This window comes from Pogonomyrmex barbatus, unplaced genomic scaffold (assembly GCF_055798465.1).
Source record: "Pogonomyrmex barbatus isolate J1 unplaced genomic scaffold, ASM5579846v1 scaffold5, whole genome shotgun sequence".
NCBI classification, from domain to species: domain Eukaryota; kingdom Metazoa; phylum Arthropoda; class Insecta; order Hymenoptera; family Formicidae; genus Pogonomyrmex; species Pogonomyrmex barbatus.
In genome coordinates, this window is record NW_028297149.1 from 888700 (window position 1) to 905667 (window position 16968).

At 39.8% G+C, this 16968-nt stretch overlaps 2 protein-coding genes and 1 pseudogene across 4 annotated transcripts in view; 1 reads left to right on the forward strand and 2 right to left on the reverse strand.

The window, feature by feature from the left end:
• LOC105422411 (lachesin) overlaps nucleotides 1-16968 on the reverse strand; it is a 707047-nt gene that overhangs the window by 654715 nt on the left and 35364 nt on the right. The window lies entirely within an intron of this gene.
• On the reverse strand, nucleotides 1396-15906 carry LOC148935228 (uncharacterized). Its single transcript, XM_089081505.1, has 2 exons — nucleotides 15715-15906; nucleotides 1396-14995 (listed from the first exon to the last, which is right to left on the reverse strand). The coding sequence occupies exons 1-2, from the start codon at nucleotides 15904-15906 to the stop codon at nucleotides 14051-14053; spliced, it is 1137 nt and encodes a 378-aa protein (XP_088937631.1). The 3' UTR covers nucleotides 1396-14050.
• Nucleotides 11718-12479, forward strand: LOC148935229 (uncharacterized; annotated as a pseudogene).

A 16968-nucleotide genomic window follows, 5' to 3' on the forward strand; every position in this document is an offset into this window, starting at 1 on the left:
CAGCAAGCGCATTACATATACACCAGAGGTCGAGAGAAAGTACATTACAAAACACACTCGCAAGAAACATATATAATCTAGAAAGAATCTCTCCCGCATTTAAAAACCTGTCAGAAAGCGAAGAGCATGAATTACGCTGCAGTCATCACGGGTTTCATTGAAAGTCCGACAAATTTCATTGCGCGTTATGCATGCAAATTGAGATACTGAATGCAAGGAGGGAACTGCGACATAAGCAGCGATAATTCTTTTACCAATGAAAGCTCCGATGACAGCGATACAGAAAACGGGGTTTTTATGATAAAACGAAATTTCCCGAATCTCGTTACGTGGGAAAATAAGAGATTAGAAACACAACAAGCGAGGTAAAACAAGCGGAAAAATAAAAACGGAGAAAGAAGATCTATCGAAACTCACGCATGAAAAAAAGGAAGCTCCTACCATACAATCCTCGCAAGAGGATAAAAATATAACGACACCGACGAGCCAGGAAACAACTCAAACATCATTCCTCTCTGCGAAAGATGAATTCGCTCGAAATCTTACGAGCATTGCATTATCTCAATGTCGTACATGCGAGTATCCTGCCGACATAATCCCGAGGGTGTGGACGAAGTCGACGGCCATCATCGCGAACACCAATAATCACGATCGTTCTGGACAACTGGGTTGCTTTCTACATAGAGAAGCATGAAGAAGGCACGTATTTCGATAGTTATGGACTACCGCTCTTGGATTCTAGATTCAATCTACGACTCCGACGAAACTCTACTACTCATAAATGGAACATTATTACAAGGCACATTTTCTCAGACCTGCGGACAATATTGCTGCGTATTTCTTTATTATTTGTCTCGTGGTTATAAGCTTAAACAGTTTCTCAAAATATTTAGCGAAGATTACGAAGATAATGATAGGCTAATCGTACAATTATTTCGTAAAATCTTTCTTCATGGAAAAAGGAAATCCGAAAAGTCTCATATAACATGTTGTCATATACAAACTTGTACTTTTAAGAATAATTAAATATTAAAGAAACACTATTATGAATTGATATAATATGTATAATGATATAACAATAAACTTAATTTTTTTTAACAAATTCCAGTCTTTGTCCATCTTATTTTTCTTTCCCGCCGACCTAAAATCAATTTTAGCTACATAACTCCAAGCTAGAAATATCTAATCATTTTTCAGATATTTTTCATTTGTTTGCCGTATAATTAAAAAAAATAATCTCCAAATGTTAGAAAAATCTAGAGTTTTACATATAGAAAACCTGTCCATTCGTGTTTTTTCAAAATGTCATTCGTTCGACATCGCGAAAATTTAATTCAATATCGACTTTTTGCAAGCAATATATATTTTATTCTCCTTACTCCCTCTCCTTACTCCCTTATTCCCTCTCCTTACTCTAACGTAAAATATAACTTCATAAAATCATCACACTTTTACAAATTAATTACAGATACGTTACTTCAAGCTAGAAATGTCTAGAAAATTTTTTCAGCCCGCGTGTTTGTCATAGCATAAAAGCCTGGTATAACTCCAAGTTCGTCGTCCTCAAAAACTTCTAGTACGAACCTGTCCGTTCCTGTTTCTCTCCCCCAAATACCATACGACTCGGTAAATAACTCTAACGGTTATTACACTCCGAAAATCTCTTGTCTTCAAAACGTTTATACATTTCCTCCACAAAAAATGTCAAACGACTCGAGAAATTTATTTAAATTCACTAGCTATGAGGCGCCGAGAAACCTTTCGTCTTAAGAAAACGTGATTTGTCGTATATCCCATATATACATAATAAAAACCCACAAAAATTAATTTCTCCTCGTTCCATCCCTCGTGTCATAAAAATCGCATTCCATTCTCGTCAAGTATATTCCTTTCACACATCCGCCATCTTTCTTTTTTACAGACGCCATTTTGTTTTCGAACCTAAGCGGTCCCACTTTCTCCCCCTTCCTCTACTTTTTCATCTGGCATTTCTACAACCAATCACACACATGGGGCACTATGGGCAGAACCAATTACGCGCCGGGCAGCTATGGGAGCAGCCAATCGGAACGCTCCCACTAATTACCTAATTATCACCTGCCACGTCCACTGATCAGAACGCTCCATTTTCACGTGACTGACAGTTTTTGATAGCGGAAGCCACGCCCCTGGCGCCAGTAGGAAAGTAGTGAGGGTTTATTTTGACGGGCCATGACTACCCACTTATAAACTTCTTCGAAAAAAATTTCAATATAATTTTACATAATTGTACGTAGAATTATTAATATTTTAATATAATTGTATATAATTAGATATAAACTTTTTACACCCAAAAAATTTCAATATAATTTTATATAATTTGATATGGAATTATAAATATTTTGATATAATTGCATATATTTGTAATATTAGATCTTATATATAATTATATATAATTATAGCTGGTATGATATAATTATATATAATTAGATATAAATTTTTTTTCCCGGAACGATCTTTTTTATTCGTTTAATTATTAGATCACATAAAGTTTTTTGTATTGAATAAAAATAATCTTGGTAAAGAGAATTGAAAAGTTCTGTGATTACAAAGTTTTTAATTCTTTTTCCTCATATCTTTTTTTTCTCAAACTTTCTTCTTTCTTTATATATGCATAAATGCACATGATATACTGATATCCTTTTTTTAAAATTTAGTGCGTTAATTGATTTTGTCTTCAAATCGAACTTTTCCGTCAATTAAATTATCTATTTTTTTGTTGAGTTCCATTCAATCAATGATTTAAGTACCTTAACAAAGAACTGGCTAACAATTTCTAATTTATGAGAAATTAAGCTTGGAACCGAACTTTCTGGCTTTTGTATTCGCTTCGTACCGAAAGGGATTTTTTCATCGTGTCAACATTTTTGGCTCCCTGAAAACCTCTGAGTATGAAGCGCTTCACGTTGAGGTCAATGGTACATAATACGAAAGACTCAATAATCAGATGTTATGCGCGCGAATTTTTTATCAAAAGAATCTTTTTGCAATGTTCCTAAAATGTTTCACCCGTATGCATTTTTAAAATATACCTGCACTTGCTTGCGGTGTTAATTATATATTTTTTCTTTCGTTAATACTTTTGCAGCTAGCTCATTTAACAAAAATTTTCGCTGGAAGCGAGTTATAATTTAAATATTTAAACAATTAGTTGGCTATTGTTTTTATTTTGAAGAAATATGGCATCTCGACTTTCCAATCTATATAAGCGATAATATAAAAAATAAATTCTAAAATATAATATTTACTTATTTAAATATATTTAATTATATGCGCATATTTATACATATTTGTATTGTAACGATGGCGTTTCACGTTCGTTCAGTATCAGCTATATCAGTTAAAAATTTGCAAATTAAATACGAAGTTCAAAGTGATTCATATTTAGATTATTCAAGTTACTGATAAACATTATCAATAATAGCAAAACAAATTTTACAAATATGCAAATTAATATAAATAAAGCTGATACTTTACTGTTACATATAAATTATTTTATTTTTATGCAATATATTTTATTATATTGTTACAACCGAGCGGTGTTCCTCTCGATACTACCCTCATATCGATTTCCAACCTGAAGATCGTTCCTTGCCAACGCGGTCGTCAAATGATTGTGAAGCATTATTGTTGTTAGAAAAAGTCGACGGCGCGCGAGTTTAAGTCGTATCGCGATGAATTTATATTGAATTGTAGAAAGCTCTTGTTAGCTCCCGTGCTTTTGTGTTTAATAAAGTGTGTTCCCACATTTCCTAAACTCTCTTTCTCTTCCTTGGCGCGAGTATAACGCGAATGAATCCGCCGTGAGCGCGACAATATTGTATTGAAGAGTTAAGGATATACTTATTGTTAGATATTTTTAGAAGAGATTGCTTTAAAGTAGCCCTTCATGAGAAATAAATGATCAAAACATGTAAAAAACAAAAAGAAAAGGAGAAAAGCATAATTATTGCATAGAGGTAGTCATTACTTTACGTTTATATCCTCTATTTGATATAATACAGTACTTTTAGAATTAATTGTGAATTATAAGCATGAGATTAAAATAAATATTACTAAGTATTACTACTGCTAATACTTTGTCTTCGAGCGGTTTGTATTATTTGCAGTAAGAGATATATTTATTTAAAATTGAAAAGGCAATAACAGTCCAACGCGATAATTGATACGTAGATCAGACTTTATTACTTTCACACTCTAATTATTATACTTTGATTATTATACTTTGACTTTTTTCAGCGCGTTCGAGCGAAACGTTACTCTTGAGAGTATTGAAAACGCACTCGCAATGAATGAATTTTTTGTCCGCCTGGCGTAAGAAAGAGACGCTCTGATTTTTATTCAAATAAGCACAGCGTTTTGAGAAAACAGATATTTTTCTTACCGATCGAACGTTCTGCGATTTTTCTCGCATTAACCGAAGACGTTCTCTTTTTCGCACGAGGAAGTTGCGCGACTGTCATGAGAGAATGCGAGTACGATACTTTTATACGAAACTTCGGGAAAAGGATCTGCGCGATACGTAGTTCGCTATATCATCGGGAAATATGCACGTGCAAAAACGATATTCGTTGGGAGTCGATTGTTTCAGATCGAGCAATAAATATCCGTGAGGTTGAGATGTGGCGTCGTGATTTCGCTTCCTCGAGGAATTTTGAATCGTTCGGATAGACTTGACGAGCGAGATGACGAATTTGCGCGCAATCTCGTGGATTTTTGAAAACCACAAAGTAATTCGCGTTGAGAGATACTATATATCGCGTTGTCGACGCCCCTGATGAAAGATTTTGCATGATAAGACTTACGCTGAGATTCTTATGATGACTTCCCTTGGTAAACAGATCTACGATCGCTTCGCTCGAGGACGATTCTCTCATAAGATCAATTATTCTCAATTTCGGATGGGATGGATCGTTAGAATAATCTTCCGGACGTGTAATCCCTCGTGAAGTTCTATTGCGGAATCTCAAGTTTCGTATTGAAGCTGCTGATAAACATCATGTCACTCGGCATAATAAAACAAAATTTTCTCAAAATGAACATCTGACATAACGGGTAAATGACGAAGAAATCTCTTTACAAAGATTATTTTCCCGCATCCCGTCGGTCCGCATAATCGACGTCCACGGATGTTTCCAGCATACATCCATTTCGTGAAATGAACGTGAAATGAACGTCTTACGCGTCATACTTAATTTAATAAACAATGGAATTGGACATTTGAGATTCTTGATTTTTTTCTCAGAATGAGATTAACTTACTCACAGAAGGGCCCCTCTGCGGCAGAGGTATGCTCGCGCTAGTATCTTCGCGTAACGAGCTCGTACTCAAGCGCGACAAACTTTGCTCGTACGTTCGTGCGTCCACCGTGAGAGCACCGACGCTAACGCAGTGCTCCTCGAAAACTAATTCAAGCCGAAGAAATTTGCTCGCGGAAAAAAGTGATTGAATATTTACTTGCGGATGTAAAAATTTAGATTTTTTTTTTACAAAATATTTTAACGCGATTCTCTATTGAAAATTCAAAATTTTTTTGTATAAAAAATTAATTTTAAAAGAAAGTTATAGTAATGTGGGGAAAAATTGGAAGTTTAAAAAATTTAATTTTACAAAAGGTTTATTATTATACTTTTTCTTACAATTAGAAAAATAAATATTTTTATTACATTTTCTCTTAATAACTAAAACTAAAGACAAATTTACATTTTTACATTTTTAATTTTACAAAACATTTTCTAATCGAAATTTCGAATATTAAATATTTTTCGAATTACATTTTTCTCTTAAATTTAATAACTAAAATAAAAATAGAATAAACTTAATTTTTACAAATATATTTATTTGATATACATATTTACATTTGTACGAAGACGGCGAAAATCCGGGCCTTAACCTAACTTAATTTTAAGTAAAATATTATATCACGTAAAACCGTACGGATAAGAAAGGCGATTGTCGATAAATCTGCGTTTTAATAAAACTGGAGCACATGTTTTTACTTCGTTTCGCGTTATTATCTCGTGAAAAGCGGTGCGACGAATTACTTTAAATCGCAGATTTATTTCTTCTCTCTCCTCTCTTTCCCTATTTAATAATAAATTATAAATACTGTTAAAATTAAGCAACCGCGAGTTTTCAAAATTTAATCCCCTTTATCTTACATGTTTCATATTTGCGTCCGTCCGGTATACGTATGCGTAAAATTTCGGTCCGTCAGATACAAACGCTTTGATAAAGCTATTACATCCGTTACTCTCGAGTTCGTCAATCATATCACCCAAAAAATTATCTGTACGCGATTCGTACTCGTTGGGATCACCGCTGCTCGTATATATACAAGAATTTGTATCATAATATAATACGCGAGTAGTGATACTAGGCCGGTTCTAACCCAGGAGCTCCGAGCGGGGTGCGGGTTAACTCGGGGACGCGGGGGTAAAGGAGAGGGAGTAACTGGTAGGCACGGAGAAGAGGGAATGCTTTGTCGATGATCCTTTGGAATGTACTTTTGAGGGGGAAGGGGGGAGGGGGTCTTTTTTTGTCTAGGAAGAGCTGCTAGAAAAGATATTTTTTGTAGAAATTGACGTAGGAAAAAAAAGGAAAAAAAAAGCGCCGATATTCCAACTGCTATGTACCTAAACAAATTGCTATTTGGAAGATTTATAATGATGATTTAGAAAAAATATTGACGACTGTACGTGTCACAGCATGTTAAGAGAAGCGCCAATAATCCGGCTGCTATAAACAAATGTACATGTCGCAACGAGTTAATTTCGAACAATTTCGAAAAATCCGTTATTTAATGAAAATAATGTACCTAAACAAATTCGAAAAATTTATAATGATGTCCCGATATAGAAAAAATATCATTGACGATTGTACGTGTCGCAGCATAGTAAGAGAAGCGCCAATAATCTGGCTGCTATAAACAAATGTACATGTTGCAACGAGTTAATTTCGAACAATCTCGAAAAATCCGTTATTTAATGAAAATAATGTACCTAAACAAATTGCGATTTGGAAGATTTATAATGATGTCTCGACTTAGAAAAAATAGCATTGACGACTGTATGTGTCATAGCATGAAGAGAAGCGCCAATAATTCGGCTGCTAAACAAATGTACATGTTGTAACGAGTTAATTTCGGACAATCTCGAAAAATTCATTATTCAATAAAAATAAGTCGGTAAATGGACACTTCTTCTCCCTTAATTTTTTCCTAATAATAAATATTGAAACATGCTCGTTCCTGTTTGGTCCAAGTTTTCACGTAAGAGCCAAATAAATTTTGACAGTGACACGGAACGGAAACTATAAAACTGAATACGATTTTTTATCGATATTACACCGATAAATAATATTCCATCATAAATAGTTTCTTTTTATATTGAAAAAAATTATTTCCGGATATCGATTGATATTATTCCAACTGTTACTTTCAAGTTATGCTGTCTTTAAAAAAAAGTCATCAAATCTTTTCTATCGAATCTTCTTATCGGAGAAAAAATTGGGGATAAAAAAAAACGGGAAAACTTGGGCTGCTACAAAAAATCAAAATTGTGACTCGGAAAACCTATGACCATGCCTCGAGTTAGACAAAGGCACAATGAAATTATAGACGATATATATAGTAGATCCTTGGGCACACGGAATCACAGTAGATCTCGGAAGTCTCGAAACGAATATCGATCGCGATACTGTGTGAAAAAATAGTTGACGATGCGAATGTGATTGAATGTGATAAATATGGACATGGAAGACATTGCGAATATAATGGACGTGTGAGGAGATGAAGAAGAAGAAATTGAGAATGTTGGAAATATTGACATTGAAGATGAAAATGATGAGCACGCGTTATCTGATGATAGTGATTGCATAAGTGACCAGAGTGAGGAGCTAACGGATTATGCAGAGAAAATTGTTACGCGTTCGGAACGCTTTGTACTGAATAGTAATAGAAAACATTGCACAATACAATTTTATTATTCGACGGGTGGTGCTCTAATTATATGTGCTGAATGCATAGTTCGTCTGACGGACACTGACATTGGAATAATGTATGCCGTTAGGAAGCATGAGATAAATACTTTTGATGCGTTAAACGGTCGATTTTGCTCCAACATTAAACGGTCGATTTTGCTCCAATTGCAGTCAGTCCGTATATATAACAATGTCATGTAACATGTGCCCAATTTGCACCGCATAAAAAAGACGATATTGTGGACAAATCACGTGCAAGTGCAAGTGCTTCGTGGGACGTAGTATAAAAAATGGAACATCTCGAGCGAGTGGAACGCGAGCTGCTAGAAAAATGCAGCCAGGTCGCTACTTTGGTGGAGTGTTTCGCGTGGCTGCATTGTCGTGCAGGTTCCCAAGATCCAAAGGAGGCGATGTTTAAAGAATCATTGTATATTTTCTTTCTACGTGTAACTACAAAAGAATAGATATGTCACGGGCGTGACGCGGGGGTTTGCGTCCCTCGGGTGGTTGGCGTGCGGCCCGGAGGAATCGCGTGGCCCTTCGCGGAGGCGCTGTGCTCGCCTCTCGCGAGCACCAGCCCCGCTGTGATGTGTGGACCTGGCGCGAGTAGGCAGCAAGCTTCCACCATGCTGCGGGGCTTCCGTCTGCGTGGTGATGTTGTAGGAGGCTGGTCGGTGGTCCCGTCGGGCGTCCCTGCGACAATGCTTCCGAGGTCGAGTGGGATGAGGCACCACGGATGCCTAGGATCCTCTGGACGCTGCCCGGGAAGGCTTGAAGCAGGCGGGCGGTGATGCGCCGCACTCTGCGGCGAGATCCTTGCCCGCAGTGGTGTCGACGGCTCGCTGAGCGGGCCCCTGCAGGCCGAGAAGCTTATGGAACGGCCCGGCGTAGACGGGCAGGTCCGTGGAGCTGAGCTCGGACGGTGTCCGCGGTGCTGGCCCTGACGTGTGGCTGTCCGCTGAAGAAGACGATGTCGAGAGGGAGCCAAATAGTGCCACCAATTGCTCTTCCCTGGAGGCCGGGGGGCGTTGGTTGCCCCTTACAGCAGGCGACGCGGGCTCTGGCCGGCGCGGGGTCGCCGATAATCCGGGATGAGTTGCCGGGGTGTCTCGCAGTCCTCCTGGCCGGTGAGATGTCCGCTCAGCGCTGCTCCTGGTGGCAGCGGGGATAGGTCTCCCCGCGGTGATGGCTGCCAGCAGGTTGCTCGGGCACGGGCGGATGCGACCACGAAGTCGGCGGCGGTGAAGAGGCAGTCTCGACGTAGTGACGAAGTCCTGGTCCCGGGGCGGCGTGCTTCGGTGGCATCCCTGCGGTGTGGCGTTCCTCCGGTGACGGGAAAAGCGGTGCGATCGGTCGCTTTTTGGCGGGTGAATCAAGAGTCACGTCCAATGGCGTGTACAGCCGCTGAAGCGAACTCAGGCGAGAGGAGGCACGGCGTGCGCGGCCGCGTCGTAAGGTAGAGGAAGTCCTCGATGGCGTGCGCGGCCACTGAGGGAGGAATACGACCTATAGTGGTCGGTAACGCCGGCCTTACAAAAGGGCCGTATAATGACCGCAAGCGATCGGTCCTCAGTGCTTGCTTAAGCCGTGCGCGGGCTCCAGTGCGCACTGAGGGGGTAGTGTTGAGCGGTGGTGCCGGCCGCTTTTATATAGCGGCGGGAACGAATTCCGCGCGCGAGTGGATGTTCGAGCGATTGGCCATCTCGCGGCAAGCGCGTGGATCACTCCCGTGCGCGGGCCCACAATGTCAGCGCGCGGCAGCGCGCGGCGGCGCGCGCCGGCGCGCTTGTTGATGGGTCGGAGTGGCAGTGACAGCCACAATGTAAAATATTTTATAATTGTTAATTTAAATGCTAAAAATACTAAAAAATCATGTTTTCCGTTTGCAGATGTTTACATTATTTTAATTCATCCGAGAAATTGGAATCGCATACGGATGGATTGCGAACGGATGAATGATTGCGCCATCCGACTGCTGAATGAGGACGACAAGTGGCTCGACTTCAAGAACTACTGCAACAAAGAAGAACTTCCATTCATCGTCTATGCAGATCTTGAGTGCATACTGCGAAGGATGGAGTCGGAAAGAGAAAACACGTCGTACACATATCAACAGCAGCACAAGGTATTTAGCGTGGGATATTATGTGCGATGCTCGTACGACGATGCGTTATCGGCGTATCAATTTCGTCGCGGCGAAGACTGTGTTGCATGGTTCGTTCGGCAACTCGAAAATTTGGCGCATCAAATAAAAATTTTGTTATCCGCGAATGTCCCTATGGAAACATTATCGAGAGATCAGTGGGAGACATACCGTAGCGCGACGCGTCACATTTGTGAGAAATCATTTGCGTCGGACGACACGCGGGTACGTGATCATTGCCACCTTACCGAGACCCGTCATTACCGCGGACCCGCACATTCGAATTGCAATCTAAACTATAAAAAATCATATTGCATTCCTGTAATCTTTCACAATTTATCCGGTTATGACGCGCACTTTGTTATCACAGAAATAGCTATGGCGTACGAAGGCAAAATTGACATGCTGCCGATAACAAAGGAAAAATACATTTCATTCACTAAACATGTCAAAGATAGATCAGATTCGCAAAATTGTATACAATTACGATTCATCGATTGATACAAATTTTTGAGTACCAGTCTCGATAAATTGACATTTTTTTTAAGTAGAGAGAAATTGAAAATTTTACATTTCGAATTTTCCACGTTATCGAACGAGGATTTTGATTTGTTGAAGCGTAAAGGTGTCTTTCTTTATGAATACGTGGATCGCGCGGACAAGTTGCAGGACACGCACCTACCATCGCGCGAATCATTTTATAGCTCGTTGACCGGTAACAGTGTCGGAGAATGATTACGCGTACGCCATGAACATCTGGCAGCGGTTCTCTATTGAAACCTTAGGCGAATATAGCGATCTATATTTGAAGACTGATGTCTTGTTATTGGCCGACGTTTTTGAAAATTTCCGTGAAAGTTGTATCAAAAGTTACAGTCTCGATCCCGCTCACTACACATTGCCAGGTTTCACGTAGGACGCCATGCTGAAACATACGCGTGTAAAATTTGAGTTGCTCACCGACATCGATATGGTTATGTTTATCGAACGCGGTATACGCGGCGGCCTCAGTCAATGTTCCAACAGATACACGCAGGCCAATAGGAACGCAAGTACATGCGTTCGTACGACCCGTCGAAACCGTTGATGTACTATGACGTGAACAATTTATACGGATGGGCGATGTGTCAACCGCTGCCCTATGCCAAATTTCGATGGGTTGAAGACATCGCGAACTTTGACGCGAGCGCGATCGTTCTGGATTCGCCTACGGGTTATATTCTCGAGGTCGATCTCGAGTATCCGCATCATTTGCACGACCGACACACTGACTTACCTTTCTGTCCGACGCACGATAAACCACCCGGCACGCGGCAGAATAAACTTCTCGCGACGCTATATGACAAAAAGCGATATGTCATCCACTATCGTAACCTGCAGCAATGTACGCGCCACGGTCTTCGTATCGCAAAGATACACCACGTACTACAATTCGCTCAATTCACCTGGCTCCGCGATTACATCGAACTTAATACACAGCTTAGAATGTGCGCGAAAAACGATTTCGAAAAAAATTTATACAAATTAATGAACAACGCGGTATTCGGTAAAAACGATGGAAAATGTCCGGAATCACGTGGATGTAAAATTGATAACGAAATGGAACGGACGATACGATGCGGAGACAATGATCGCGAAACCAAATTTCCACAGCCGCAGCGTCTTTGCGGAAAATTTAATCGCCGTCGAACTGCATAAACTCGAGGTAAAATTCAACAAGCCGATTTATGTGGGTATGTATATACTCGATATATCAAAAATCTGTTTGTACGAATTTCACCACGAATATATGTTACCGTTGTATCGCGACAAATGTAAAATCATGTACACCGACACAGACAGTCTTGTATATCACATTGAGTGCGATGATGTGTACGAGACGATGAAACGCGATATCGCTAGATTCGATACGAGCGATTATCCGACGGACAACGCATATGGTATGTCTCTCGTAAATAAAAAAGTACCCGGCCTAATGAAGGACGAAAATAACTGTGCGATTATGACGGAATTTGTCGAACTCAGAGCGAAAATGTATGCGATGAAAGTGGATGATAAAAAGGACACCAAAAAGGCGAAAAGTATAAGAATAACGTCGTAGCGCGAACAATAACGTTCGATGATTATACACGGTGTTTGAATGAAGAGATCGAAATGACTCGTCGCCAGTCATGTATAAGATCCAAGTTACATCAAGTATATACGGTATGCGAGTCAAAAATTGCTCTAAGTCCATACAATGACAAACGATACATCATACCGGACTCGACGGAAACGTTACCATGGGGACATTGGCGAATACCTTTGTAATATACATGTATTTTTTTTATATAGTTTTATACATATATATGTACATATGTACGTATGTACATATATACAGCATGTAATGTACGTACGTATATATGTATGTATGCATATATATATGTACGTATGTACGTATGTATATACATACTTGTAGTTTATGTACATATGTATGTATGCACGTATGTATTTATGTACGTGTCTACGTATATACATACTTGTAGTTTATGCACATATGTACGTATGCATATACATATGTATTTCTTATAGTTTATATGTACTTGTAGTTTATATGTACATATATACGTATTTCCCGTAGTTTTATACATTTTATATATTATCTTAAGTTCATCGTAGTTAGTCCATCTGTATAGTTTCTTTATGAAAATGTAATGGAAGAAAAAATAAGACTTAGTGTATATATTTTTATATAAATATTTTTTATTTGTTTTTACAATAAAATGAATGAATTTAAAATTTTTTATATAAATATTTTTATATTTGTTTACAATAAATGAATTAAATCACATTATTTTTGTGTATCCAAGAATTATGTGACCCATCGAATCTTAGCCACTTGACGTAAACCTTACCTCCTTTCCTACGCAGTACTTTCTCCACGAGATACACGTCCGGATGAGTCGCACGATGCAACTCGTACTCGTAGAACGCTCCAGCAACGAATTCTCCGCGATAGTCTTCGAGTAGATAGGTTACGGGATTAGTACGCTGCACTTTAACGATCTTAAACATCTCGGTGGTCCAATTTGGCGTGTAACCTTTTTCGAAAACTGTCTTGTACTTGCTCACGCGTACCGATTCGCTTACTTTGAATTTTGCTAGACCTGCGATCTTTATCATGCTGTACACCGTGGCCAAGAGTTTTTTAGCGATCGCAGGAGTTATGTCAATGGGTCGCATGCCAATAGTACGATGTTTGCGCGTGTTGTAATCTAACACGAGACGCGGCAGCGCGTCGACCCACTTGTAAGTACCATTAAGTGTAAACATCTTCCACATGTCGTTTTTAAGTGTGTAATTGAACCGTTCGACGATCGATGCCTTCAACATCAAATACATGGAATAATGATTAACGCTATGTTTTTTCAAGAGTTTCTGCACATCGGCATTGTAAAACTCCTTCCCCATATCCGTTTGCAAATTTCTCGGGCATCTTCCGCTCTCTCGAATTATCTTAGCGATAGCGTTAGCCGTCTCGCTTCCGATCTTGCTCTTGAGCAGTACGGCCCAGGCATATTTGCTCAACGCATCGATAATGGTGAGTATGTAATGATGACCTCTGTTGAAATTCGAATATGGGCGCATCTCGATGATATCAGCTTGCCACAGATCGTCGTATCCCCGAATTATGACACGTCTTCGTGGAAAATTTCTTCTGGCTGGAGCGTGCAATTCCTCGACGAGTCGTCGCCTTACGGAGTTAATATTTTTTTCACTTCCATCGGATTTTGACGATCTCATGTTTCGATGATGTTTGATATTAATGCGTGTAAATAAGATATATTACAATTAAAGTTTTTTTCCTCACTAACGTCAATCGACTGGCTCGTTTCGTCGACACGCGATTTAATTTATAATAATGCCAGTTTCGCAAAGTTCCTCGATGATCGATAGCATCTCGTTGTCGTGAGCGTTGTGACTAGCTCGGTGCGAAGCGTCGAGTAATCGAAGTCGATCCACCAGTTCGTTGGGATCATCCCAATGCACGTAATCGATCTTGTTGTCATTTAACTTCATGGTGGATGGTATATTATTCATGTCTGCACTCTTTTTACTGCTTCTTTTATGTGTAGATACGAGCGGAGCGATATTAATGTACTTGTATCCCTTGTTGCCCATGATGGGATTATGGGCGCTATGACCACGTCTATGACCATTCGTTGTTAATAGTATACTTTTATACGTTTGTTTGTCATCTTCGGTAAATATAGCTTCATCGGGAAGTCTCTTGAAGATCAATTCGTATAATCCTGGTGTACCATTGTATCTCACATTGTCTATGATTATGGAGTCATTTTTGTCAACGTCAAACATTTTGTCACCGAGTATTGTACCACTTTTGTCAAAATAGATACCGTACACATTATCGATCGCTTTATCTATGTCGTCACCGAGAAGAAGGCCCACGTACTTTCGTCCTAATGGTCCTAGCTGACCATGAAGCGTCTCATGACTTCCATGCGTTTGCAGATTCTGTTTGATGGTTGTTTCGAGTGACGGTTCACTAACGTCTTTTGTTTCCAAAATATTTTCATTTCGCACGAATAGCGGTATTTTCGGTAGTTCTTTTGATGGTTCTATCGATGGTTCTATCGAATTGAACGTGAATGAATCTGACGCGGTATTCAATTGTTTTGTACGCTTTTTAGATTGCGGCGATAATTTCAACCATCCAACATCCGTCCAATACGAATCCCTGTTAGTAGTAGTAATAGTATCGTCATCGTCATCGCTGTCTTCACGTTTCTTTTTTTTCTTAATATTGATATCCTTTGCAACATTGGCTACATTTTAATTGGATGTGTTTCCTCGACAATCTGTTTTAGAGGTTCGACGATGGGTTTGAAGTGTCTCTCCAATGCTACATCTTTATCTATTTTACCAGTTTTCAAAGCGCGATATTTTTTGCGAATCGAATCGCTCGTTTTCGCAATCTGTTTTGCTATTTTCTCGATCTTTGATATTATTCATGTTGCCTAATTGACGTATCAACATCGACTAACCACATTATGGTACCGCGAACGTGTTAAATTCTTTTCTGTATCGCCTGTTGACAAGCGGACTGTCTTTGTCTATTACTAGGAATCCATACTCGCGCCGCCAACAATCGCGGCATAACGCACAGAATTCATCATACGACATGTCAGTATTCACGTGATCGTTATAAATATGTTTCAAGTTGGTACCATCCTGTTTAAATAAAATCAGCAAGTTCGCATTGTCGCGTATCATATGTTTAGGTATCTTCGCATACGTCTGACAGAGATAGAAGCAGTCGACATTCGAGTGGCGACCCAGAGAAATACTCTCTCATCACATCTTGCTTATCACATGCAATATCGTCGAAGACGAAGATCGAATTGGGACGTGCTTCGCTCGGTGGAATAACGTGACTGTTGTTGGAAAACGTAAAATAGCCGATTTCGTCGATCGATGCCAACAAAGTTTCGAGATATCGATATTGGTTGTTGCAATGACTTCGAATACACGTACACGTTCTCGAAACGTACACCGTGCGGACTCTCGAGCAAACTTATGAGAAAGTTGGTTTTATCGCAATTCGGTAGACCGCAAATAATGGCGCGTATAGTACTCGGTAGTATTTCACCATGCTTGCGCTTCGTCGCGATGTCTCCCATCATTTGCGCTTTCTCGTCGTAGTTCACGATGTGTATCGTCTGCAGGTACCGCACGAATTTCATGTTCACACTGCGTTATCTAGGCTTTGATTGAACGCCTATTTATCTCTGATAAACTCTCTGTTGTTTGGTCTAACAATTATGGAGACTTATCACACGATACCGAATGTAAACATTTCGAACAACAAATTTTATTTTGACAAAGACGACGCAGAAATTACGATTCCCGAGGGGTCGTACGAACTGCAGGCCATAAATGAATTTTTGAAACGTGAGATTTTACGAAAACATCCGCGACGTGACACATCCGATGGTAACGCCGGTGACCGCGCGCAGCGATGATGAGATTGGTGAATACTCGATAGTGCTCCGCGCAAATTACAACACGAGGTGTGAGATTAAATGCGCCTACAGAATAAACTTTAACAAGCCCAATAACATTGGATCGCTGCTTAGTTTCTCGTCGAAGCGTATATTGCAACCGCGAAAGTGATATAAATCGGATATATCAATCAACATAATGAATGTAAACATTATCCGTGTAGAGTGCAACATCACCGCGGGCGCGTATAGCAACGACAAAAGTGTGCACACGATGCATGAATTTTCGCCGAGCGTGTCACCAAGATATAAGATATCGGAAAGGCCGATGCAAATCATTTACTTGCCAGTCATCGTACGGAGTATTACGGAGCTAACGATACGCATTGTTGACCAGAACGGACGATTGCTCGATTTCAGAGGAGAAGAAATCACTATCAGATTGCACGTACGACGGCGACAGCGATAACGCGAGCGCGACATTTGGGATGCTTGTGTTGAACAAAGCGAAGCACGCGCAGAGAAATAATGCATCTTTTATAAAGAAAACACCAATCGACAATACTCGCTCATCCGGTTGCATCAAAAAGAGAAAGAAACTCAACGCATTGAACGTTAAATTTTTACAAGCTTTAGGATTCGCGGTGCGCAACTTGTGAGATAACTGACATCCTAAACATAGAAGACGAGCCAATTTTCGACGATCGCATCGTCAAGATTGAAATTCATACGTATAACCCGTTCGCCAATACAACGTTTGAGTACAGTGATGAGATAAGAATACCCATACAGCAACAGGATCTG